We start from the raw sequence: 26911 nt of genomic DNA on the forward strand, positions 1-26911 counted from the left end.
AATCATCAAATTTTCTTCTGTACTGGGATTCATTGCCTCTTCCACTTACTTCCTATGAAGCAAAAAAATCAAGTACAACAAGGGAATGAAGAGTAAAATTCAACCAGGTTTTACTAGAGAAGGTCTCAAGTACTGATCCTAATTCTGACAGTCAGGAACCCAACAGGTTGTGTAGGAAATTAGGGGATAAAAAAACAGCATTAAGGATGGAGCCTGCAATGTTGTAGCAAAGGTCTTATATTAAACAGGCAGATGAAATAGCGTGTACCTTCCTTACCAAGCAGGAACAAATGAAAGCTCAACATTTAAACTAGGAGTTCTCAAACTGCCTGCCATGGAGATGTACTGGCTTTCCTTATCTCTAACTGTTAAACTGCATTAAAAGAACCTACATATACATTATCTCGTACTATTATTTTTCAGAGGGGTAGCCGTGTGTTAGTCTGTATCTGTAAATACAACGAGGAGTCCTTGTGGCACCTTAGAGACTAACCAATGTATTTCAGCCTAAGCTTTTGTGGGATATAACCCAGTTCATCAGATGCATGGAGTGGAAAATACAGCAAGCAGGTATAAATATACAGCACATGAAAAGATGGGAGTTGCCTACCAAGTGAGGGGTCAGTGCTAATGAGGCCAATTCAATTAGGGTGGATGTGGCCCATTCCCAACAGTTGACAAGAAGGGGTGATTTTCAGCAGAGGGAAAATTATTTTTTGTAGTGACCCAGCCACTCCCAGTCTTTATTCAGGCCTAATTTGATGGTGTCAAGGTTGCAAATTAATTCCAATTCTGCAGTTTCTCATTGATGACATCTTCATCATCTGGACCCATGGAAAGGAGGCCCTTGAGGAATTCCACCTGGATTTCAACAGTTTCCACCACACCATCAACCTCAGCCTGGACGAGTCCACGCAAGAGATCCACTTCCTGACACTACCGTATAAATAAGCGATGGTCACATAAACACCACCCTATACCGGAAACCTACCGACGACTATACTTACCTACATGCCTCCAGCTTTCATCCAGACCACATCACACGATCCATTGTCTACAGCCAAACCTTCAGATACAACCGCATTTGCTCCAATCCCTCAGACAGAGACAAACACCTACAAGATCTCTATCAGGTGTTCTTAAAACTACAATACCAACCTTGGGAAGTAAAGAAACAGATTGATAGAGCCAGAAGGGTACCCAGAAGTCACCTACTACAGGACAGGCCCAACAAAAAAAGTAACAGAATGCCACTAGCCGTCACCTACAGCCCCCAACTAATACCTCTCCAGCGCATCATCAAGGATCTACAACTTATCCTGAAGGACGATCCCTCACTTTCACAGACCTTGGGAGACAGGCCAGTCCTCGCTTACAGACAGCCCCCCAACTTGAAGCAAATACTCACCAGCAACTACACACCACACAACAAAAACACTAACCCAGGAACCAACCCCTGCAACAAACCCTGTTGCCAACTCTGTCCGCATATCTATTCAAGGGACACCATCATTGGACCCAACCACATCAGCCACACCATCAAGGGCTCATTCACCTGCACATCTACCAATGTGATATATGCCATCATGTGCCAGCAATGCCCCTCTGCCATGTACATTGGCCAAACCGGACAATCTCTACGCAAAAGAATAAATGGACACAAATCAGACATCAAGAATTGTAACATTCAAAAACCCGTAAGAGAGGACTTCAATCTCCCTGGACACTTAATAACAGACTTAAAAGTCTCCATTCTTCAATAAAAAAAACTTCAAAAACAGACTTCAAAACTTCAAAAACGAGAAACTGCAGAACTGGAATTAATTTGCAACCTTGACACCATCAAATTAGGCCTGAATAAAGACTGGGATTGGCTGGGTCACTGCAAAAAATAATTTTCCCTCTGTTGATATTCACCCCTTCTTGTCAACTGTTGGGAATGGGCCACATCCACCCTAACTGAATTAGCCTCGTTAGCACTGACCCCCCACTTGGTAGGCAACTCCTTTCTTTTCATGTGCTGTATATTTATACCTGCTTGCTGTATTTTCCACTCCATGCATCTGATGAAGTGGGTTATATCCCACGAAAGCTTATGCCCAAATAAATTTGTTAGTCTCTAAGGTGCCAAAAGGACTCCTTGTTGTTTTTATTATTTTTCTGTGTAATTTACTGCAGCAGTTGCCACAGGGATGATATAATATTACGAATGAGAGGAGGCAATCCATGAGACTGGGCATGGGTTAAGAGGTGACCAGGAACTGGAAAGTAGTCCCAGGAGACACTATCAAAAGATATGGTGCACCCTCTGACAAGGTTTGAGAACCCCTGATTTAAATGCAAAACAGTATCAGCAAAATCTTCAGTGGCCTTTGCTTCCATCTGGTGGCAGGACATGGTTATAAACGTTAGTAGGTATATAAATGAAAAACCTGAAATTCAGTAAGCCTGGAGTAGAAGGAGAAAGATTTTGACCCAAGTCTACATTTTTGTCACAACTGTTATTGCCACCACGGAGTCAATGATTTTCATTAAAAATAAGTTAGCCATAACCTGCCATTTTGGGGATGTGTATGGATGTGTTGCTGAATAGCTAAACCAATTTCAATGAGAACCTTGAATGTTGCCAAGTTAAACCCTGGGCTGCATGGGAAATAATCAAAACTAGGAGACTTAGCAGTGTGACTGCAGTGACACAAAGGATCAGACCATTGTACTCTTAGTGAGAGCTTTAATTCCTTCAGGGGGTTCTTTTTCCACCAAAGGAAAAGACTAAAAAACATGAAGAGCTAACATAGGTTTACAAAGTTGAGCTCTGGTACAGCAAATAGTGTCTTAACACCTGTCTGCTCTTGTGCCCCAAATAACCTTTATTTTCCCATTTTAGCTAAGAACTGTACTCGTACTGTGATAAAAACCAGGACCCTGGACTTTTTCCAACACCACTGTGTCAGGATTTCTACCCTCTTCACCATGATTACCCTGTAACATACCACAATAAAGCAGCACTGGACTCCTGCCAGATTAGAAAATTGTGCCATCAAGTTTACTGCCCTGCCTTTCCCACCAATAGAGATCAGACGCTTCAAAAAGCAGCAAAAATCAAATGTAGAAGAGGAAACTAGACTATTTTGGCTGGAGGATCAGACTGTTGAATGTTTGTTCTTATAGTAATTTTCACCATATAAAACAGATGTAACATTTGAACAGCATGCTGTTCTGTAAAAATTACAAAACTAACAATAATGCAACACTTAGGCTGCAAATTTAAAAAGCAAGATAGACTGGTGATAAAGAAGACAAGTCTGATAGCATTAATAAAGTGTGTGCTACTAGAACATTTAGGAATGCAAAAATACTATACATGAGCTATGTGGAAGAGTTGACATTGCTAGGGGGTACCTTAACTTTTGTATTTCCCACCTTTTAAAGTTTTCAACTGTTAATATTGCATTAATATAACTTTAATACAAAACCCATTTTATAAAAACAGACAAAACAGAAAGCCATGGCTCTGACTTGAACCACATACAATATCGTAAATAAAAAGAGAATCAAAATTTCTTTACTGTGCATGTGTTAAAGTTAATTTTTAAAGGCACACAATTAATGTTTTAAGAACTACTGCGCCTCTCCCAACTGTGGATTGCTACTCACAAACCTGTTTCAGATATCTGTGCTGGGAACTGTGGGACTGCTATGCACAATGCACTGTTACTGCAACAGTTGGAAGAAATTCTGTTTGTGGACACACAGTGTTGATTTACACTAACCAGGATGACTGCTAGGATGGACACTGAGCTATATCTCAAGTTACAACTTGAGACTACTGTAACATGCAATAGTGTGATCCTGTAGTGTAGATGAAGTTTCAGACTAATCTAGGTGAAAAAGGCAACAGAAGTCTGTAAGGCACATTACATTAGAAACTTCTGTAGCCAAGTCAGGTGATTCAGAACTTGCCTACACTAGGAAATTTACACATTGCTGACTGTCTTAGCAAAGGGTGCAGATGAACCAGTGCTGAAAATTATTTAACTGCAAGTGTAGGCAGGACCAAACCATGTTCAGAAGCCATGACTGAACCTTGGTAAACACCATCCCCTCATCTTTAACTACTGGACTTCTGTTTTACTCTCTTGTAAGCATCTCCAGATTTGCTGCCAGCAGTAAACTCCCTGATTAATAGGAAGTTCGTGGGTATTAATCAAAAACAAACTTATCAGCTCAAGGTCTCATTAACATACTTATCCAGGTCCATTTAACGCTTGATCAATTACTTCCGCCTCTTTGCCTAGCAACTCACTGTGAGCAGTTTGTGAACACAACCAACTAGGTTTCAGTACCTTCGCTCTGCCCGCTCCTTCTTTTTCAAGACAACATCCAGATCTTGCAATTGTTCTTCTAACTTCTCACAGAGTAATTTCTGAGGGGATAATACACAGTATCAGTTTCTTGCATAAACAAATACCTTCATTCATCAGTTTATTCAGACACTTAATGCACCGTTTTCACATTTGCCTTAGTGATCTCTGGAATAGGGATAAGTGTCTACATGTGGAATACTTAAAACTAAATTCCTAGTTTTCTTTGCATTTCCCTGTATATGGCCTAAGATTATTATGTTAATTTAATCTCTGCCAGAGACTTTAGTGGTGTAGCAACACAATATTACTTCTGTTGGAATACCCACTCGGCAAGAACATGGCATGTAGTGAAGGTTCAGTCTTCTAAATTTAAGGTACACTTTGGCACAAATTTCAATACATTTTGCTAGAGAGATAAACCCTTCCAATGAGTGGTATCTATTGTAGAAAGCAGTCTGCCCAGTGCATGTATTAAAGATGAGTGTTTAGAATAAACATACTTCTAAATGATTCCCTGTTTTTTTATTTTAAAATCTGTATAGTTAGCAGAAAGGTAACTGGGAGGTAGTTTGTATTTTATTTTATTTATATACATACATACATAGTGTGTTTTAGTCCTCTTTCCCACACTTCATTTATTGTTTATCTTTTTAGATTGTAAACTTTAATTTTTATTATTTCATTGGAAAACACATAGCACTAAGTTTCCATTTATTGATTATTATAAAAAAAATAAAATGTTTTGTATGATATAAGACCTTATATCCACATCTAATATCAAGATAATAATCAAGTCATCATGTAGGTGGCTATTATTCACAGATATATCACTTGCTTTGTAGGGATTCTAACATTATGTCTTAGATCTTTGTTACAAGTAAGTGGCCCCTATGAGAAGAACTTGCTTTGGTCTCTCAGCAGGAGACCTGCCTTTTCCCATTACACTTGTTACATGTGCAAAAGTTCTCCCCAAAAGTGTTTTTATTGCAATCACTGTAGAACTTTTCCCCTTTGATCACATTTAAAACTTCTCTTTTGAAGATGTGATTTGTTCTCTCCCATCCATTCTTCCTCTCCCATCATATACTTTCCGTTGGTCTTTTTTGTAGTTTTAGGTGGTTTTTTTTTTCTTATTATGTACTTACTAGGAATTAGTCAACAGTGCCCTTAGCACCTTGGTGGGGAGGTGCTTTATATATAATCAGGTACGAGTAGCACTTCTAACTTCATTTGTAAAGAAAAAATTCTTACACTCTCAACCCAATAATTATTTAAATTAAAAAAATACTTAAGACCACAGAAACAGGCAAATTTTGATGCACAATACAAACTATACATCATCACTGATCAGGATCTTTTGCACAGCAGCAGCCCTGCTTTGTGACATGCAAGTGATCTAGCTGTTTTGGAAGCAAAGATGGGGTATGAGATCCTCTAGGCTGCCTCTCTAATGTGCCTAATTCTTCCCCAATCACTGCAGCAGGAAAAGTATTAGTCACACTACGGCCTTTAAAACTCCAGGCATCTACACTGAAGAACTCACTATTTTTGCATCTTCTATTTCACATGAAGGCCAGCCATATGTTTGCACTGAAATACTTTTTAGTAGCATCTAGCCTCATTAGAGGAAGCACTGAAATTTGCCTGCTGCTAGGCAGTGACAGCACTCGCTCTCAGCAGAGACCGACTGGCAGATCACAAACATGCTCCTGCTGGCTTGTTACAGGCAACTGGCTGCATGTTCCAACCAGTAGGTCTGGGGAGGGAAGTGGGTTTCAACCAGAGCTCCTGCTTCCTTGACTAGCGCTGCACTTCCCACATTCAGTCTTTCTTACAGGAAAAATTAAGAGAATGAATATTTCCAATTCTACTGTTTCCTTGATGTAACCTTTGCAAAGGTAGGAAAGAACTGATTCTGTTAAGCAGTACAATAGCCATCTACTAATAACGAAAAAAAGAAAAAAGCGTGAGGAAAAGGTTATCTCCAGCTTGGTTTAATAACAGAGCAGGGGGATGGTTGAGGCAATGCATCCCAAATGAGAGGTTATTTTTTAATTGAGAAAGATGGTTACCAGAAATAGTTTGTTAATCAAACAATGATTCTCCACAACATCTAGCAGAGATGAAAACTAGTCAACTAGAAAGCATACATGTTGGCAAGGTGGGCAGAACCACTCTCCATCTGGGATTATCATCAATGGGGGTCGAAGGCAGGCTGTGTGGTATCCACTGTCACAAGAGTCACACAACAGAATCTGTGGAAACAAAGTAAAAGATTAGCATCAGTTTGCACCTCTTGGCAGGTAACAAGTTCTAAAGCTATTTTCTAGGCAGTGCTGAAACAACTGCATAAATATTCTGATCCGTACAAACTTCAGAACCTCCAAAATCACTTATTTCTAGGGTTTTATGGAAAGACAAAACATGTCTTTTCATGGAACAGTTGATGTACCAGGATGTTCAGCCTTAACTCTGGATTGTTTATCATGTGTACAGACACAAACAAACCCTATCTGGATTGTCTAGAATCATAGGAGAACACAGAATTAGGAAGCTGTTAAAATGCATATTGATTTATCAGAGTAAAACCCTAGATGCCTCTTTTCCATCAAACAGGAGATGGCAAAGTTGATGTGAATTGTGTGCACATCCACTGGAGTACGCAATTCATTCAAGGAGCTACTAAAGTGGTCTCAACCATGCTGGCATGTCTGTCACATAACTAAAAGAACGCTTACTTTGTGGATTAATGGCATGAGTGAGCATTATGATTTGCCGGATAAATATAAATGTTAAAGATGAGTGGCAAGTGTTGTTAAAGCAGAACTGTAGAAATTAGAGATAAAATGCTATAGAGAATAGTCATCTATCAGTCCTTTGTTCAATTTAGTGGTAAGCATCTCAAGCAATGGGGTTTTCAGCACTTCACTGAGCAGATAATGCCACTTCTAAAGAAACTCGATGTCAGGAAGTCTTCACGGATATTCAGGCTATGCTTTTCTTATGAATTCCATTCCATTTAAAATATTGTAATATTCAGCATCTTACAATATTGAAAAAATATAAAGGAAAACTCCAGTGATAAGTTATGATCCTTAAATAGTTAATTTACTGCATATGAACATATACTTATGCAAAATGGATCTCTAGAACAGTTTTTAGGAAACACTTGTCACATTACCTTCACAAATGAGAATGGCCTCAGATGAAGCTGCAAATGATGATACATCTCAGCAAGCACTCCAGACATATGATGCAGATTGAGACTAGGTTGCTGATTCCACATGGAAGAGCAAGAACTTTCAAAGCTGAACATAGCAGTGGCTTTTCTGAAAATTTACCCCTTACATTTCCTTTCCTATCCACACAAGTGGGTTCTCTGTTTCTCTCAAGTCCTACCCTGCATTCTCAGATACCCCGTATTGCAGCTTCCTATTTAATTAATTCTTTGTTATATATAAGACCCAGTTTTTGGTGAATTATTTAAGTAATCATCAGAGGATCATATATTGCCCTGGAGTTTTCCTTTAATGCACACGCACAGTAAACCCCATGTCATAAGAGTTAGAGAAAAAGTAATGACCTCTAAAAAAGGCACAGATTGTTGCCCCATAGCTTATTTAGGGGGGGAAAAGTAATCCACCCTTATTATTCCAAAGGACATACCCAGAATGTAAAACCCAATGTTTCATCACCAAACGGCATGGGGTTTTACATTCAGGATATGTCATAATTGTCTTATTTAAAATTTCATATAAAAGATGTTTTTAATGTTTAAATTCTGGGTCTGGACCTTTATGGGCCTGGACTTTATTATACATTAAATGGCACCAAGCGGGATGATTTCTGAACACTTGTTTTTTATACTGGGCCGCAAGTAGTTTTCAAACTACATGATTGTGCACTTACTTCATAAATATCCGAACTGATTTTTAAAAATAAAGCAGAGTGAACCGGGTGAGAAGTCTGATCGTTTCTTTTTATTCAGTTTATCATGGAGAAAAAGTGTTCTGACTTCAGTCTGCAATTAAAGTGACTATTACATGCCAAAAAGTGACATTAGAGGAAAATTAAGGCTGTGAAGGCAAGTACTCAAAAGTTAGAAAATGCCAGAATTAGGGGTTGCCTAGGAAACTTTAATTTGCTACTCTTGTATTTATGATAAAGTCTTTAGTTACATATTTATTTTTCACAGGATCCCTGCCTCATTTGTTGCAGAACTTGGAAGGTGTGTAGTGAATGAGGAAGGGGACTACAGGAAGAGAAAGGATGATTTCATGGTTAAAGCTATATAAGTCTGTTGTAAAAAACTGGTTTCTATCCCGGTTTCTGCCATAGAGTTCCTTTGTGATGCTCTGCAAGCCACTTCAACCCAACTTTTAACAGGCGGCCACTAACTGTGCGCTTCTCATCCTCGGCATGCCTAATTTGAGATCCTGGGTTCTGATTTGCAGATGTGCCGAGTACTGACAGACACAATTGTGCTTTAAACACAAAGCACCATATAATGCTACATACTCTGAAAAATCAGGTGCTGAAGTCTGAAATTGGAAACCCCAAATTAGTGGACACTTTTGACCTTAAGTACTCTGTGCCTTAGCTCCCCATCTATAAAATGGTGATAATAACAGCCCCTTTCCTAACAAGAGGTGTTCTGAAAATAAATGAACATTTGTGAAACACTCAGATATAATATAGTCTGAGTGCCATAGAAAGTCCATGAGGAAATTAATAATTCTGTTTTCCGAACAGGGTTTGAATAGGGTGCATATATTGAACAATGGAGGTTAAAACAAAATATTGAATAGCTGCTCATTAATTGAGCACCATCCATCCTGTACACTGAATGAGGTAAGGGGCCTGCGGAAAAATAATATATGATCATGTAATTAAGACTCTCCCATAATGCATATGTACAAAGGGGCTCAATTAAGATTGCATGGGAACCTTAATTTTGCCTTTTCCTAACTTCTGAGCTGCTTGACTTTGCAACCTTAATGTTCGTTTAGAATAGTGTGTGTGTGTGTGTGTGTGTGTGATTTATTCATTTATATTACAGTAGTAGGGTTCAAAAAAGAAGATAAATTCATGGAGGTCCATCAATGGTTATTAGCCAGGATGGGCAGGGATGGTGTCCCTAGCCTCTGTTTGCCAGAAGCTGGGAATGGGTGACGGGATGGATCACTTGATGATTACCTGTTCCGTTCATTCCCTCTGAAGCACCTGGCATTGGCCACTGTCAGAAGACAGGATACTGGGCTAGATGGACCTTTGGTCTGACCCACTATGCCCATTCTTATGTTATGTTCTAGTAACCTAGAGGCCTCAACCAAGTCAGATCTTCATGGTGATATGTACAAACATAATAGAGTATACACTATAAAAGATAAGACATCCTAGGGGGTGAAACGAACTTGCACTCTTCCCTCTTGGTTCCAAGTAAATGGTCCCAATTCTCTGCCTGTGATGTCAAAGGGATCAAAAACATCACACAATGAAGGTTAAAAGCTAGCTGTTGCCCAATAAGGAGGCCAGAGAATGATCTACTCCTGGGGGAATTCTGCACCACTGCGCACGCACAGAATTCATGTCCCATACAGGGTTTTTTTTCCTCTGCAGAAAATACATTCTGCTGGAGAGGCTCTGCAGTTATGCCTTTTGCCACCAAAGGCTGCTATGGCACCAGAACAGAGGGCGGCTGGCTCACCAGCTGCAGCAGTCAGCAGCTGATAGGGTGGGAGAGGGGCTGCATTCCTCACAGTGCCCTGCCCGCGGGGCCAGGGGAGGAGGCACGGGATATAGGGGGACAGAGTGGGGCACAAGGTGCTGCTGGGGTGGTCTCAGAATGGGGTTCAGAAGGGCCAGTGGATGGAGACAGACTAGGGCAGGGGCTGAATGGGAGTAGGGATGCAAGGCCAGATGGGGGTACAGGGACGGATGGGGAGGAGGCATGGCTGAGTGGGGGTGCAGGGACACATGGGGACAGAGATGACCCAGACCTGCTGATAGTGGCGGGGGGGGGGGCCACAACCCCAGAACAGCTCAAGTCACTCGCTCCCCAGGTAGCCCCCCCCTTCAGGAAAGCTGGACCCCGCCCGTCCCAGAAAGCAGCAGCCCCTCTCTGCAGCTCCTAGCTATTCCTCCTGCTTTCCCCAGCAGAGTTAAAGCAGCAGCCCCACCCCACAGCTTCCAGCGGTTTCTCCTGTCTCTCTCTGCCTGGCACAGCTCGCCAGCTCAGCTGCTCCACAGGGAGGGGGCCTGGCCACACCATGTGGCTGAGCAATCGGGGCGGGGGGGGGAGGGGGAGAGAGGGTTGCCCTCCCTCCCTCCCCCCATGCATCACCTCTGCATGGGGACAGGGGCAGATGTGCCTGACTGAATGGGAGAGACTAAGGTTAGATGGGGAGCCTCCCCCATGCAGACCCTAACTCCATAACACTCTCCTCCCGCGCAACAACCCCCCAGATTCACTCCCAGGCTCCTTCCCAGCAATTACTTCCCTCTCCTTCAGGTCCTCCATTATCCCTGACTCCCTAAGCCTTTGCATTACTTCTGAGGGGTGCGGGAAATATGTTTCTATATTGTAGTTTAAATGAATTATTACTCAAAGTTCTGTATTAATATGACTTGTAAGAAATCTATTTGTCAAAAAAACATTTCCTGAATCTTTTTTGTTGTCTGTATTGTTACACACACACTTGTTGACAGGTATTTTGAAATAAATCACCAAACTAATTGAAACTGGCATGATTATATTGTATTATTTTGACAAATAAATAACATATGCAGGATTTTAAAATATTGTGTGCAGAACTTTTAGTTTTTTGGCGCAGAATTGCTCCAGGAATAATCATCTGTCTCATACACCCTCCCTTTTCCCAACATGAGACTCAGAACTGGTAGGAGGAAGGGAGAGAGAGTAAATGTTGGGGAAGGCTGAAGAGATCAAGCTGGATTCTGAATCCTGCCTCCTCCTCCTCCGGCCACCATCATGTCAGTCAGCAAGATCCAGACTGGAAGCAGACAGGACAAGCGATGTGAGGGGGGCCATGCTGGAAGCAGATTTCATCTTAGCCCCAAGCCATCAGGGCATACCCACAGCATTAAAAGCCTGTTTGTATTAAGATGACTAGTGGACATATTGCAGTCTTATCCATGTCCCCTTCCTGTTGCCACCTATTAAACCTGCCCCATCGCTTTTCCCAGGGAGGGATTGTTGATCATAAAATACCATTCATCTCTCAGAAGAAAGCTCTCTCATGGCAGAAATAGCGATGTTTTACACATTACTAGTCTAAAAAACCATCACTTTCAGGGTGATTAATGGAAGTTTTTTCCCATCACACTATTTTGTAGATCAAGAACATACTAGCTCAGGGTGATTGGGAAGGCCACACTTCTTGCATGGTTCATCATCATCAGCAGGTGCAGGTTCCTCTTCTTCCTCTCCCCCCTCAGATTCCTCCTCAGAGTTTTCTTCGGTCTCAGACTCCTCGCTGTCTTCATTACTTGAATATCTCCACCTGCCACGTGTTCGAGTTCCTGTCCACCGCACTTTGTTTCTCGGTGTGACCTAGTGGTCCAAAGATAAAACGCAGCAAAAGGCTCTTACATTGCCTTGTCATTTACACTGTGGGTTTTCTAAGTTAAAAAGACCATCACACTTTTAAGTTTGAGTAAATGTTCTCTAAAATGAACTGATTCATTTCAATCAGAACAGCTACAGGAAAATGTAGCATGATCATAGAATACCAGGGTTGGTAGGGACCCCAGGAGGTCATCCAGTCCAACCCCCTACTCAAAGCAGGACCAATCCCCAGACAGATTTTTGTCCTAGATCCCTAATGGCCCCCTCAAGGATTGAACTCACAACCTTGGGTTTAGCAGGCCAATGCTCAAACCACTGAGCTATCCCTCTCCCCTCATAGAGCAGCTTCAATGAGTAGATCTTTCATTGAGTACAAAAATCCTTACAGAACTAATTACAACTAAAGGAAAAAAGGAAATTAAGAGGTACAGGCAAAGAAAATGCTTCAGGTGAGGTTTAAAAGACGTGAAGACGAAGCTTTAGAATGTGACTCCACTCCTTTGTTGAGCTATCAAAATCTAAAATTTCTACTTTGACAAGGTAATTTTGCATAGTGAACATGAGAACTTTAACACGTAAACTTTTCCCCTCCAGAGTACAATAAACCTTATTTTAAAACTGCCTTTCCTCAATCCAAAGAGAATATATTTCTCTCATTGCTTCCTTTTAGAAAAACAAATGACAGAATGTGACTTTTATTTTACTTTTAGAATCATCATATTGTAAGAGATAAATTGCTGTCATCATTAAGCGTTCTCTCTGCCTGTGGGGTTGGAGATGTCTGGGAGGACTGTGTGCATGTGTATGTTCTATACAAGGAGACCAGGCCCCAAATTCTCTATTATATTAATTTTTGCATCTCACTACACATATTTAGATCATTAAGTCTTTCAAAAGCTATGTCCATTTAAGACCATACTTGTTTCAATTTTAACATATTGTTACTTGTAGCACCTATTATTACCAGAACTGAAAGATGAAAAAAATCTCAGTAATTTGCACTTTATGTAAGGCATTTGACAGCACTTACTATAGAACAGTTTCACCTGTCCCCTATAAGGTCAATTTCTCATTTTGTTTGTGAAGGTTATTCACTCCCCAACAGAAGAGAGAAAAAAAACTTTTTTTAAACAGAGAAAAAGGTGTTTGTAGAACTACGAAAGCTAGTAAGGGGATTCAGAAGAGGAATAGCACCTGAAAAAAAAAACTAGTTATTCATTTTTGAAATTAACTAGATTTCAAGTTGACACTGTCCTTTTACCAAGGACACTTTTAAAAAGAAAAATATTGCCTCTATCTTCCTGTTTTTTAAATGTATTTTAATTAGCTTTTCAGGAAGGCATACAGGTCAAAAAGAAAATAGAGTCACAGCATGGCTAATAGCAGGCTGTACATGTCTTCTACCTGCAAGCTCACTATCATTTCTACTCTATAAAAACTTTAAAACTGTGCCTGAAAGACAAACTTCTCATGCAAAACAACTTTCTGAACCCAAAATAAAACCTACATTCAGCCTAGATAAGAAATTCCCTCATAATCCCTCTAAAAGTGGTTCAGCTACTCTCAAGAACAAAACTCCTGTTAAATTCTACATATTACTACTTTACTCTAACATTTTTCCTATTGCCATCTATCCGCCATCATCATCAAATTGACCAAGCATCAGCATATACATCACACAGTCAATCTTCAGCATCTTATTCATGGTTAAAGCATCCGACCTATAGGATTTAAAGCATCCTGAAGGTTTGATTAATAAGGATACGCTCCTCTAGAAAATAAAATAATTTGCACTAGTTATTCTAAAACCAGGTTCAACGTAAGAATTCTGACACTTACAAATTATGATGTTAATAGCTATTCGCACTCTCCTGGGGGCTGTTTTCAGATCAGTCACTGACCTAAAGAAGTTACTGGACTAGTAACATGCATAAATTAACCATAATGGCATGTTTCTCAACATTCCTCCACAAATGTGTTTTCCTTAGATCGAAAACAACCATCTCCTCCTGTGCACTATAATGGTGTTACCTTGCTCACTTTAGAATTGGACTCCTTCTCTTGTTTTTTCACATCCTCTCTTCGGTCTTGCTTTTGCAGCACTGCCAGTTTCTCCTCCTCTTCTTCACCTCGTTTTTTGTCAGTTTTCTGATCCCGAGTCTCCACCACTTTTGGAGTAGGTTTAGATATTCTTGGAGACCTCCTTAAAGTGCGACCAACATTGACTTCCTCCTCTTCCTTCTGCTCGGTGTCCTGAGTCTTTGGAGGTGGATCAGGCTTTTTCTTTCTACTGGAGATCCTGATGGTTAACTTGATCCCTTCCTTCTGCCTCTCGGAGGTTATTTCCTTGTTATCTGTTACACAGATGTTCTCTTCAGAAACCAGTTTATATTTAAATTTGCTTTTTTGTACTGCAGATTCCTTTTTAGTCTCTGAAGACTCCTCTATATTAGAGGTTTGGGCATTATCTTGTTTATCTGGTTCTGTCTGGGGAGCTTCAAATTCCTCCTTTTGTTTTTCTGAATCTGATCCTTCCGGAACTTTGCTTTCATCAGGAAGTATGTTTTTGGAATCTGAGCCCTCTTTTTCTAAAGCAGATTTCTCGGAAGGAACAGGAGGAATAGACGATGGAGGTGTTTCACCTGCTTTTGGAGAGTCAGATTTCTTCTCCAGTTCATTATTACTTTTCAAACCCTCTTCATCTGTTAGATCAAGCTTGGGTGGCTCCTTAGGAGTGGATGTCTTCATGGACTTTTCCAGCTTTTCTAAACATTCTTTGAGTGGTGGTCGTCTGTCCTTCCTGGTTTTCAAAGCTAATTTCTCTTCAGGTTTCTTGGGGCAGTATCCTGCTTTCCACGAGTCCTCCATTGCCACCTCAGAAGTCATACTGTCGAGGGACTCATTTTCCATAAGACTAGATTCCTCCTTTAAAGGCACTTTCTGATTAGAAACCTCAGAGACCGTAGCAGCTACCTCTTTGTTGGTAGGCACATTTTTCTCATCTTCACATGTTTTCACAATTTTGCTAACAGAGTTTAAAGAGTCTGATATTTTCCCCCCACTTATGCAATTTTTCTCCTTCGATGAGCTGCTGCTGTCTTCCTTTGTGCTAATGGAATGTTCTGACTTATTATTTTGGGTGACATTTTGGGCGACTTTTTCACTGCTAACCTCTCCATTTACTAGCAATTTCCCATCAGGACATAAAGCAGTGATTGTAGGGACTCGTCTAAAACCCTCCTCCTCTGGTTTTCCTTCCTCTTTCAAGACATCCTTTGTTGGAGTAACACATTTACACAAGGACCCCTTTATTGGACTGTCATAGTCATCTGTCAGCTTGATCTCTCGCTTTTTCAGTGGTATCTTTGCCTGCTGGTCATTTTTAAGTTTCTCACTTTCTTCTGCAGATTTCTCCACAACTTCTTGAGGGGTTTTGACATTGACACAAAACTCTAATCTCTCAGGCTCATGTACTGTTATTTTATCTGTGCTGCTTTTTACTTCTTTTAAATCTTTTGGTTCTACTTTATTTTCCTTCACTTCTGCTTTAACAGGCTTGACATTTTCTTTAAAGGAATCATTTTCTTCTTTGGTAATCTGCTTTTCCTCACTGTTTTCTGAAGGTTTTTCTAACTTTACTATGACTGGCAGTTTTATAATTTCCTTTTCTTCCACCTTCTCCATTTTCATCATGTTTTCATCTGCTGGAACTGTAGGTGGAGGAAGGCTTTCCAATTCCTTTGACTGTTCCTCCATGTTCTCCTCTTCTTCTTTTATTTTTAATTCATTTCCTGTTAAAATAGAAACAAAATAATATAACATAACCAGATGAATTCTAGGATAAAAAAAATAAAGCTAAAGATGCATCCTACAACAATCAAAATGAGTCCTCTCTAATGAAATTAAGGATTTGGCCTAACACTGGCATTTGCCGTCTGATTGACAAATATTAGCTAAAGAATGGGACAGAATGGCAGTTCAGTTCAACTAAAAACCAGAGATAATTCTAAACTTAACAGAGAATATCAGCAGAGCCCCAGATCTATCTTTTTTATGCTGACCTTTTAGCTCCCTAATCAATTTTAGTAATTTTTTTCTAAAAGTGTGTACATAAAATCTAAGCACGAGGTCTGTAACACTAGTTTTTAAAAGAAGTCTGACTTGACAGTTTGCATTATTTCACTATGACAAAATGTTTTACGGAATTCCTTATACTAGAATTTCAAGTGAAGTGTCCACATCCAAACCACACTCTTGTTTATACACATTGATATTTTCAGAAGGGTTTGCTTATTATTTTTTTCTGTTTCAGAGAGAAGAGGAAAAGCTGCAATACTATGTCCTGAACCAAAATTCACCCAGATTTGTTGCACTCTAGCGGGGCCATGGTCCATGACTGGGTCTCCTATGTGCTACCACAATACAAATAATAAATAACATTCTGCATTCATTTCACACACACGTCCCGTTGACTTCAACGGGACCAACACGTACAAAATAAGTGCAGAGTACAAGTACATAAGAGAAAACTGCAGGGAGCAGATCTACCGAGTTAGATGGTATGGTCTTTGCACAGAAGTTGAGATACAATTTCCAGTAGGTGTGTGATACAAGTCAACAAAAAATGAGATGTAATAGCACTACATATTCTGCAGTGTGATCTTCCAACACTTGAAAGGCTCTTGCTATTCCAAAATGCAGTAAATCCCAGCACCAAGTTATTACTTTCCCCCTGCACTAACTTAAGTCCTTTCCCAGATAAAAGCTTCCCAAAATGCTGGTTTAGTTCTAAATGAAGAAGGGGAATCCAAGAGCTAGCTTAACTCACATTCAAACAGGAAACAAGAAAACAGTGTATAGAAGGAAAAAAAAATTGGTGAGGAGAAACTCAAGGCACTTTGAAAGAAAAACCAAACCCAATTTAGTTAGTTTCAGAAGTCAGAGAGAGAAGTCAACTCCCCATGAATGCAAAACCAGGGACAATATTTCAAAGGGTCCAGACCCATTTTTTCCTCCTTACTTAGATGATTTACACTCTGGTTTCCCCTGTAACTTCTCAATGCTGCAAGTGGCTTTCTTGAAGGCAGTGCTTACCAGAGAGAAGAGTAGGATACATTTTCTGTGTCTACTCTTTTCCCGCTTCCTCTTCCCCTGTCTTTGACCTCTTTCTTTTGCAACGCTTTTCCCTTGGCTATGCCTCTCCCTCAAGCTTCTAGCATTAGAGGGCAGCCGCCGTTCTAATCCTTGTCTATGCTGGACAAATTCCCCATTCTAAGAACTGATTTAGTTCCCTACATCGAAGCATTCACATCCACTCACAAAGAGGGCTTCAGCTGTTTACAAGCTCTCAAAACATCATTTGAGTAGAGTAGACTTTCAGCAGATTTAAGAAGTGGTTCCGTTTAAACTGTTTTAGTATGGAATAATTTAGTGCCGGTATAGATATGGACAAACAAACAGTACATTCCGGGGTAGGATGTTATTTCACGATCTCCCAGAACATACGGTTTCTGAAAGTATTACTTGGATTGTGCGATAGGTACCAGAGGGCTGTGCAACTGGAATGGTTTAAGTGCTGAACTGTTTGTACCTAAACCAGCTACAAGTAATTCCATTGTCTGGTATAGACACAAACCCATTGTCTAGCACTAGAAATTCTACAAGCAATGCATATCAGATGCTAGCCTAACATGAGTAGTGACGTTAGCGAACTTTGATGGATTGGTGTACCGTGCTGTCTTGTCTCATGATTGGCTTGTCTATACTGGAGAACTGTTTTAAAACTGGTTCAGCTAAACAGACTTTTAAATCAATCAGTTAGAGCCAAAGCATAGCCCTGAGTTTAGGTAGCTTAAACTGGTCTGACCAGTTTTTACTGAACCAATTTCAAGACCATTGCTTGAAATTAACTCTGTAGTATTGGGGAGATTTGATCATCTCTTATTTGCAATGTAATTACAACTTTAGCCATTGTCAAATATCTTAGTTATATTAAACTTATATCAACCAATACAGATCATACTCTGTATTAATTATTGATATTAGCAATGATACAGTTAATTGTCCAATAAGATTTCTTCCCTGTTTCTACAGCACCTCACAATATTATATCATTGTATTAATTGCTTCTTCCCTTCACCAGTTCTTTGGAAGAACATGCATCGAATGTCAATGAAACAGCAATACTTCCTCTTGTAGGCCAGAACTCTGGGCCAAATTCTGCCCACAGTTACACCTATAACACTCACTATCTTTAATACGATTGGCATGGGTGTAACGGAAGGCACAATGTGATCCTGAAAGCCTTGTCCCCATTGTGGAAATTTCCCCCCCAAAATGCAAACCAATTTTAAAACCAGATTCCTCAGGGGAGACAGGCCTTTAATTGCTTTGAACCTGAAAAATTAGGTCTTTTACTACAAGGAGAAGCATTTAACATTAACTGATACCTATTAAAAACCCAACACATCAAATATGTTAGGCAACATATCAGAAATATGCAGTGTCAAAGCAGTAAGGAATGAAGTAATGTTTCTTCACTGGTGAGAAAAATAAAATGTGCACAGTTAAGGGCTTGTTATCAAACAAAGCTCATCACAGATCTTCATTGGGATTATTAAGATACCTGACAATACTGTACTTAAATCCAACAATTTAAAACTATCTTGAACTCATGTGTTGCTCTTGATTTTAAAGCATAGGTTACTAAAGTGAAGAAAAATCCATATTTTGTGATACAAAGCCAAAGCCAAAGACAATGTCAACACAACTATGGGTATGGTGTTTGACATCACTTATACCACTACACAAATTTGGGGGGTGGAAGGAGTTTCATGTCCATTAGAAACGTGAGGCTGGGTTGAAACCTAATGCATGACAAATGAAAGAAAGATGGGGATAGGAAAGCAAATGTCAAGTGTCAATGGTGTTACACAAAATACCACAAAAACAAAGTTACATTTTTTTAAAAGAATGGAAAGTTGTATATGTAATTTGTTGGAATTTTTTTTTTTTTTAAAAAGTAAACTGAGTACACACCCAAATTATTTTGAATTTTAAGATGTGTGAAAAGGTTTAAAATGTATCCTTGATACATGGATCAGAGAATTTTAGCTTAAAAAATAATTAAAAAAAAAACAACAGGCCTATTCTAATCGTCTCATTTTTCGGGAAGTTTAACATTTTGATATGACGCAGCACAATGTCTAAAGCGTGGTAAAAAGAGGGTAGAAAACCTGGTGGAGATATTTCTTCCTCCTTTTTGCTATCTTCATCTTCTATGCTAGGGCTTTCACGTGATGAGCTGTCCTGCTGGTTGTTCTTTTTCAACAGTGCAGGATCGATTTGTGCTTTCAAAAGCTCAAGCGTCTCAGCTAGCTCATTTCGGTTTCTGGATGACAAAGAAAAGAAATAAGTTGTCTGATAAAGCTCTTTACTGGCTCTCCCCAAAGCCATCCATCTAAAACAAAAAACAACATCACCTGCTTAAATGAATGCTGCATTACAAACTATAAGACCAGTGGATCGGCTTTATCCAATCAGAATAGCCATCAGTTAGTGATTAAACGACTTGCCATTTTATCTGTAGTAAAACTAAAACTACCTTGCTGACCCTTCTGAGTGGCCTCAACAACCCATAAGCTCCAGACATCCTGCTTTGGATCTGAGCGTCTATTGTTCATTAGTTTTGTAATTATTAATCTATCATCATCAATGCCCATTTGTTTTCCTTAGCAATTATCAGATTCCCTCATTGAAAGGCCTTGTAGTGTAGCACTCATGAAACAGAAGAGCAATAATATTATTTAAAAGTGGATTTTTAAAAAGCACTTAAGTACTTTCAAAAATCCCACTCTAAACAATACACAGAAGGCTAGAAAATTTGAACATTTAAAATTAATTATACTGATGCAGAGATTATGGGGGGAAATTAATGCTCAATCAAGTAAAATAAAGTTACCAATTTAAACGTTTAAGTAAGGAAGCAGAGAGCAGTAACAGACAACCTGCTTTGAGAGCTGGTTAAATGGATGCAATGCTGCACTGTAGGATTAGAAGTCAGGGCTCTCATATTTCTGCTCTCAAGTAAATACCTAGCAAGTTGTTTTGGATAGGAATTTCGGTTTTACACACACAAAAAACCAAAGCCTTGAAGCATGCGCAAGTTTAGCATGGAGAGTTTGGTGGTTTTAAACCCACTTCAGATCTCAGAGACAATTACTGTGTTTCACCAGCAGGAGACACATGGTGCCAGGGCTCTCTCGGCATAAACCTATCCTACTTTGCTTTTTGGCCTCTCTTTCTCTTGGCAGTCTACAGGGGCATGATGCAAGGCGAGCCTAGTTTACCTTTTGGCTGATTTGGTTTGTTGTGTTTACTTTATTTACACAAAGCAGCTACTAAAATCTCCTTAAGTGGTAACACTGGTCATGTTATGTAACCCACTGAGAATTGACTTTTTGTTCAACAACTAATTGCTAAAGCTATAGCTATATACACACACATCATTTAAATTACAGACGGTATTTGGCATTTATGAGATCTCTTTCACCATGTTTGTTTACCATTTTACTCAATGCCGATTCTCTTTTGATCAGAGTCCAGCTTTAAAAACATTTGGAATTGACTAGATTTTTTTAAAATAAAGGTTCTACATGAGAATATATTAAAAATCCGTCATTTGAAAATTTTACATAAATAAATTCAAAATTAAAAGACTCTTCCTTGGAAAATATGCCACAGTACACAAGGTACATGTTAAGTAACAGAGGGGTAGCCATGTTAGTCTGAATCTGTAAAAAGCAACAGAGGGTCCTGTGGCACCTTTAAGACTAACAAGTATTGGAGCATAAGCTTTCGTGGGTGAATGCCCACTTCATCAGACGCAAGTAATGGAAATTTCCAGAGGCAGGTATAAATCAGTATGGAGATAACGAGGTTAGTTCAATCAGGTACATGTTAGAAAATGAAATATTTACATAGTACAAAAACACTTTCCTTCATTTTAATAAGAATGATGAAAGGAATTAATTTGAGTATAGAAGATCAAGAAAAGGTCACCAGGCTAAACTGCTAGAGCTCACTGAAACTCAGAGGAGCAGTGAGCCCCTGCATTTCAGCAGTTACTAGCACACTGTAACTCAATCATTAGTCATCCAGGATCTGAGTTCTACTTCAGAAGGTTCTTGTGTTTGGCTTCCTGTACTAGATTAAGTAATTATTTTGCATTCTATGAGCCTAGAACTCAACCCTGCAATTCTAATGAGAGCATAATGTTGTCCATTACTAATTTGTGACTGATAGCGTAAGAGGTTAGAGAATTAACAGTCTTCCTCCATGTTCCCTAGAACATAAGAACGGCCGTGCTGGGTCAGACCAAAGGTCCATCTAGCCCAGTATCCTGTCTGCTGACAGTGGCCAATGCCAGGTGCCCCAGAGGGAGTGAACCTAACAGGTAATGATCAAGTCATCTCTCTCCTGCCGTCCATCTCCACCCTCTGACAAACAGAGGCTAGGGACACCATTCCTTACCCATCCTGGCTAATAGCCATTAATGGACTTAACCTCCATGAATTTATCCTGTTCTCTTTTAAACCCTGTTATAGTCCTAGCCTTCACAACCTCCTCAGGCAAGGAGTTCCACAAGTTGACTATGCACTGTGTGAAGAACTTCCTTTTATTTGTTTTAAACCTGCTGCCCATTAATTTCATTTGGTGGCCCCTAGTTCTTGTATTATGGGAATAAGTAAATAACTTTTCCTTATCTACTTTCTCCATATCATTCATGATCTTATATACCTCTATCATATCCCCTCCCTTAGTCTCCTCTTTTCCAAGCTGAAAAGTCTTAGCCTCTTTAATCTCGCCTCATATGGGACCCGTTCCAAACCCCTAATCATTTTAGTTGTCCTTCTCTGAACCTTTTCTAATGCCAGTATATCTTTTTTGAGATGAGGAGACCACATCTGTACGCAATATTCAAGATGTGGGCATACCATCGATTTATATAAGGGCAATAAGATATTCTCCTTCTTATTCTCTATCCCCTTTTTAATGATTCCTAACATCCTGTTTGCTTTTTTGACTGCCGCTGCACACTGTGTGGACATCTTCAGAGAACTATCCACGATGACTCCAAGACCTTTTTCCTGATTCGCTGTAGCTAAATTAGCCCCCATCATATTGTATGTATAGTTGGGGTTATTTTTTCCAATGTGCATTACTTTACATTTATCCACATTAAATTTCATTTGCCATTTTGTTGCCCAATCACTTAGTTTTGTGAGATCTTTTTGAAGTTCTTCACAGTCTGCTTTGGTCTTAACTGTCTTGAGCAGTTTAGTATCATCTGCAAACTTTGCCACCTCACTTTTTACCCCTTTCTCCAGATCATTTATGAATATGTTGAATAGGATTGGTCCTAGGACTGACTCTTGGGGAACACCACTAGTTACCCCTCTCCATTCTGAGAATTTACATTTATTCCTACCCTTTGTTCCCTGTCTTTTAACCAGTTCTCAATCCATGAAAGGACCTTGCCTTTTATCCCATGACAACTTAATTTACGTAAGAGCCTTTGGTGAGGGACCTTGTCAAAGGCTTTCTGGAAATCTAAGTATACTATGTCCACTGGATCCCCCTTGTCCACATGTTTGTTGACCCCTTCAAAGAACTCTAATAGATTAGTAAGAGACTATTTCCCTTTACAGAAACCATGTTGACTTTTGCCCAACAATTTATGTTCTTCTATGTGTCTGACAATTTTATTCTTTACTATTGTTTCAACTAATTTGACCGGTACTGATGTTAGACTTACTGGTCTGTAATTGCTGGGATCACCTCTAGAGCCCTTTTTAAATATTGGCGTTACATTAGCTATCTTCCAGTCATTGGGTACAGAAGCCGATTTAAAGGACAGGTTACAAACCATAGTTAATATTTCCGCAACTTCACATTTGAGTTCTTTCAGAACTCTTGGGTGAATGCCATCTGGTCCCGGTGACTTGTTAATGTTAAGTTTAACAATTAATTCCAAAACCTCCTCTAGTGACACTTCAATCTGTGACAGTTCCTCAGATTTGTCACCTACAAAAGCCGGCTCAGGTTTGGGAATCTCCCTAACATCCTCAGCCGTGAAGACTGAAGCAAAGAATCCATTTAGTTTCTCCGCCAAGATTTTATCATCTTTAAGCGCTCCTTTTGTATCTCGATCATCCAGGGGCCCCACTGGTTGTTTAGCAGGCTTCCTGCTTCTGATGTACTTAAAAAACATTTTGTTATTACCTTTTGAGTTTTTGACTAGCCATTCTTCAAACTCCTCTTTGGCTTTTCTTATTACATTTTTACACTTAATTTGGCAGAGTTTATGCTCCTTTCTATTTACCTCACTAGCACATTGTCAGGACATAGTGGGACCATTCTCCAGAGGGCACAATTCTCCTCCTGATCCTACTGCCATATATCCACCGTGATCTTTAAACTCTAGATGGTGTTTCTCTTATAAACCATAAAATGAAATATGCATTGGCTATTATCCTACAAACCAGCAAGCTGTTTTTTTCATAAATCATAGTTGTGCATGTGCTTTTCCCTACTGTGTATGTCTGAAGACAGATAATTAAATTGACAGGAATACTGCTCTCTGAAAAGAGGATACTTATTGAATTCAACATCTGAACTTCATAGACACAGATAATCACATTTAAAATTTGCAGTTATAAACAAGAAAATAAAGAACAAAATTACCTGACAATGCATTTCCAAGAAGACCCATCCTGGTCATCCTGTTCTTCTACGTACATTCTCACATTATGTTCTTGATCCAGCTGGTACCAATACATTAGACCATCCTTGTCTCGACCAATTGGCTGGAGACGCATAGCATCAGCATCCTCTTCATTAATGATATTCTTAAATTTTAGATTGTCATCAAACTGACACTCACAGAGGTACTGAAAAAAATTGCAATGTAGAAAGATTTTTTTTAAAACACCAAGATACGACCAAAAAAACCTTATTTGTGTGTTTTGGGTTCTCTTTTTAAACCTGCCTTTATTGGCTTTGTGACTTAACTAGAGAGAGGAGGATCCAATGCATAGGCCTCTCCAGATTATACTCTTTTGGTAAATCAAAGATTAGTTTTTAATTCTTGTTAGTGGCCATTTAGAATGATGTTAAATCTGTTCAACAGTAAACTTTAATCAGAGGAGAATTAAGCATCTTTACTGTGCAGTAGAACCTCAGAGTTACGAACACCTCGGGAATGGAGGTTGTTCGTAACTCTGAACAAAATGTTATGGTTGTTCTTTCAAAAGTTTACAACTGAACATTGTCTTAATACAGCTTTGAAACTTTACTATGCAGAAGAAAAATGCTGCTTTCCAGGTTTGTTTGTTTTTTTGTAGTTTACATTTAACATAGTACTGTACTGTGTTTGCTTTCTTTCTTTTTTGTCTCTGCTGCTGTCTGATTGTGTACTTCCAATGCCAAATGAGGTGTGTGGTTAACTGGTCGGTTCGTAACTCTGCTGTTCGCAAGGCTGAGGTTCTATTGTAGTAAACACGCCAACAGCTACTACAGCAGGATGAAAGCAAGCCACCACCAAAGCATACATGCAGAGCGTGGTGTTTCTGTTTCCTCTTTTAAAAGTAGCCATTGAAACTCTAACCTCTGTATTTTATATACATCTGAAATCAATGTACATGGGAAGCTTCCTTTTGTGAATGGCCTAGCTAAACAATGGATATTATTTATTTAGTATATTAGTCTACAGTAAAACTCCATGTAATTTAAGCCATCACACATGAGACTCATTACTCAAAAAAGGGAAGGAGGAGGATCCAGGGAACTACAGGCCAGTCAGCCTCACCTCAGTCCCTGGAAAAATCATGGAACAGGTCCTCAAGGAATCAATTATGAAACACTTAGAGGAGAGGAAAGTGATCACCAACAGTCAGCATGGATTCACCAAGGGGAAGTCGTGCCTGACTAACCTAATTGCCTTCTATGATGAGATAACTGGCTCTGTGGATGAGGGGAAAGCAGTGGATGTGTTATTCCTTGACTTTAGCAAAGCTTTTGATACAGTCTCCCACAGTATTCTTGCCGCCAAGTTAAAGAAGTATGGGCTGGATGAATGGACTGTAAGGTGGATAGAAAGCTGGCTAGATCGTCGGGCTCAACGGGTAGTGATCAATGGCTCCATGTCTAGTTGGCAGCCGGTTTCAAGCGGAGTGCCCCAAGGGTCGGTTCTGGGGCCGGTTTTGTTTAATATCTTTATTAATGATCTGGAGGATGGTGTGGACTGCACTCTCAGCAAGTTTGCAGATGACACTAAACTAGGAGGCGTGGTAGATACACTAGAGGGTAGGGATCGGATACAGAGGGACCTCGACAAATTAGAGGATTGGGCCAAAAAAAACCTGATGAGGTTCAACAAGGATAAGTGCAGAGTCCTGCACTTAGGACGGAAGAATCCCGTGCACTGCTACAGACTAGGGACCGAATGGCTAGGTAGCAGTTCTGCAGAAAAGGACCTAGGGGTCACAGTGGACGAGAAGCTGGATATGAGTCAACAGTGTGCTCTTGTTGCCAAGAAGGCTAACGGCATTTTGGGCTGTATAAGTAGGGGCATTGCCAGCAGATCGAGGGACGTGATCATTCCCCTTTATTCGACATTGGTGAGGCCTCATCTGGAATACTGTGTCCAGTTTTGGGCCCCACACTACAAGAAGGATGTGGAAAAATTGGAAAGAGTCCAGCGGAGGGCAACAAAAATGATTAGGGGTCTGGAGCACATGACTTATGAGGAGAGGCTGAGGGAACTGGGATTGTTTAGTGTCCAGAAGAGAAGAATGAGGGGGGATTTGATAGCAGCTTTCAACTACCTGAAGGGGGGTTCCAAAGAGGATGGAGCTCGGCTGTTCTCAGTGGTGGCAGATGACAGAACAAGGAGCAATGGTCTCAAGTTGCAGTGGGGGAGGTCCAGGTTGGATATTAGGAAACACTATTTCACTAGGAGGGTGGTGAAGCACTGGAATGCGTTACCTAGGGAGGTGGTGGAGTCTCCTTCCTTGGAGGTTTTTAAGGCCCGGCTTGACAAAGCCCTGGCTGGGATGATTTAGTTGGGAATTGGTCCTGCTTTGAGCAGGGGGTTGGACTAGATGACCTCTTGAGGTCCCTTCCAACCCTGATATTCTATGATTCTATACTCCTGCCTCGTCTCATGAGCTGAAAAGCTGAAGATGAGCCCCATCTCTCACCTTTGCACTTAAGATAAAATTGTTTCATTACTAGCTCATGCACATAACAAAAAAGAATACTGCATGTGGAAACACCCTCCAAGGGCAGAACAGTAACTACAAATATATTTCAGTGCGAACAAGTAAAGTATGAAAACAAATAGAAAACACCATATTTAGTTGAGGCTTATCCCCATTAACAAGACCATCAGCAACTATGATTGGTGATATTTGTTTGTTACAAGCTCTGACATCAGCTTCAAATTTAATACATTTAATTACTGCAATTTATAAGTTTTCAAAGGGTCATTTTCAAAAAATAGTAAATACATTACCTTCAGAATTCCCAATTTGCATTCAACACTCGTTTCCAGGTATCCTTTCTTCTCCATCTCCCATGCCCAAGTACTGTTGAACTCTTGGCATATCTGTCAGATCAACAAAATATTAAACTAACTAGTATTAGTGGATGAATGTAACTTGAAACCTCTACAGAGGAAGAGTATTTTGTTGCAATACCAATGTTTACTTTTATCTACGAACAGTGCAACTTCTGTAAGCAAAAAAGCTATAGACAAAAATCAGAGATAAAGCCAGGTGAAGGTGGGCAAGCACTGGGCATGTCACCACTAAGTCCTGAAAGAGCATAGCATCAGGATCTTGCCTATCGCCTCCATTTTCCTAGCTCTGAGCAACTCTTAAGAGACAGCACGATC

At 39.9% G+C, this 26911-nt stretch overlaps 1 protein-coding gene across 2 annotated transcripts in view; it reads right to left on the reverse strand.

Annotated features, from left to right (window-relative positions):
- The window catches only part of RSF1 (remodeling and spacing factor 1), a 127774-nt gene that overhangs the window by 48090 nt on the left and 52773 nt on the right, over nt 1-26911 (reverse strand). For both annotated transcript variants that reach the window (XM_026651580.1, XM_026651578.2), the window contains exons 3-9: nt 26531-26623; nt 23701-23906; nt 19191-19345; nt 13987-15746; nt 11737-11940; nt 6518-6622; nt 4347-4426 (exon numbers count right to left, since the gene is read on the reverse strand). In XM_026651580.1, coding sequence (XP_026507365.1) covers nt 4347-4426; nt 6518-6622; nt 11737-11940; nt 13987-15746; nt 19191-19345; nt 23701-23906; nt 26531-26623 — 2603 coding nt within the window. The remainder of the gene's footprint in view (nt 1-4346; nt 4427-6517; nt 6623-11736; nt 11941-13986; nt 15747-19190; nt 19346-23700; nt 23907-26530; nt 26624-26911) is intronic.

This window comes from Terrapene carolina, unplaced genomic scaffold (assembly GCF_002925995.2).
Source record: "Terrapene carolina triunguis isolate 2854851 unplaced genomic scaffold, T_m_triunguis-2.0 Scaffold97, whole genome shotgun sequence".
Classification (NCBI taxonomy): Eukaryota; Metazoa; Chordata; order Testudines; family Emydidae; genus Terrapene; species Terrapene triunguis.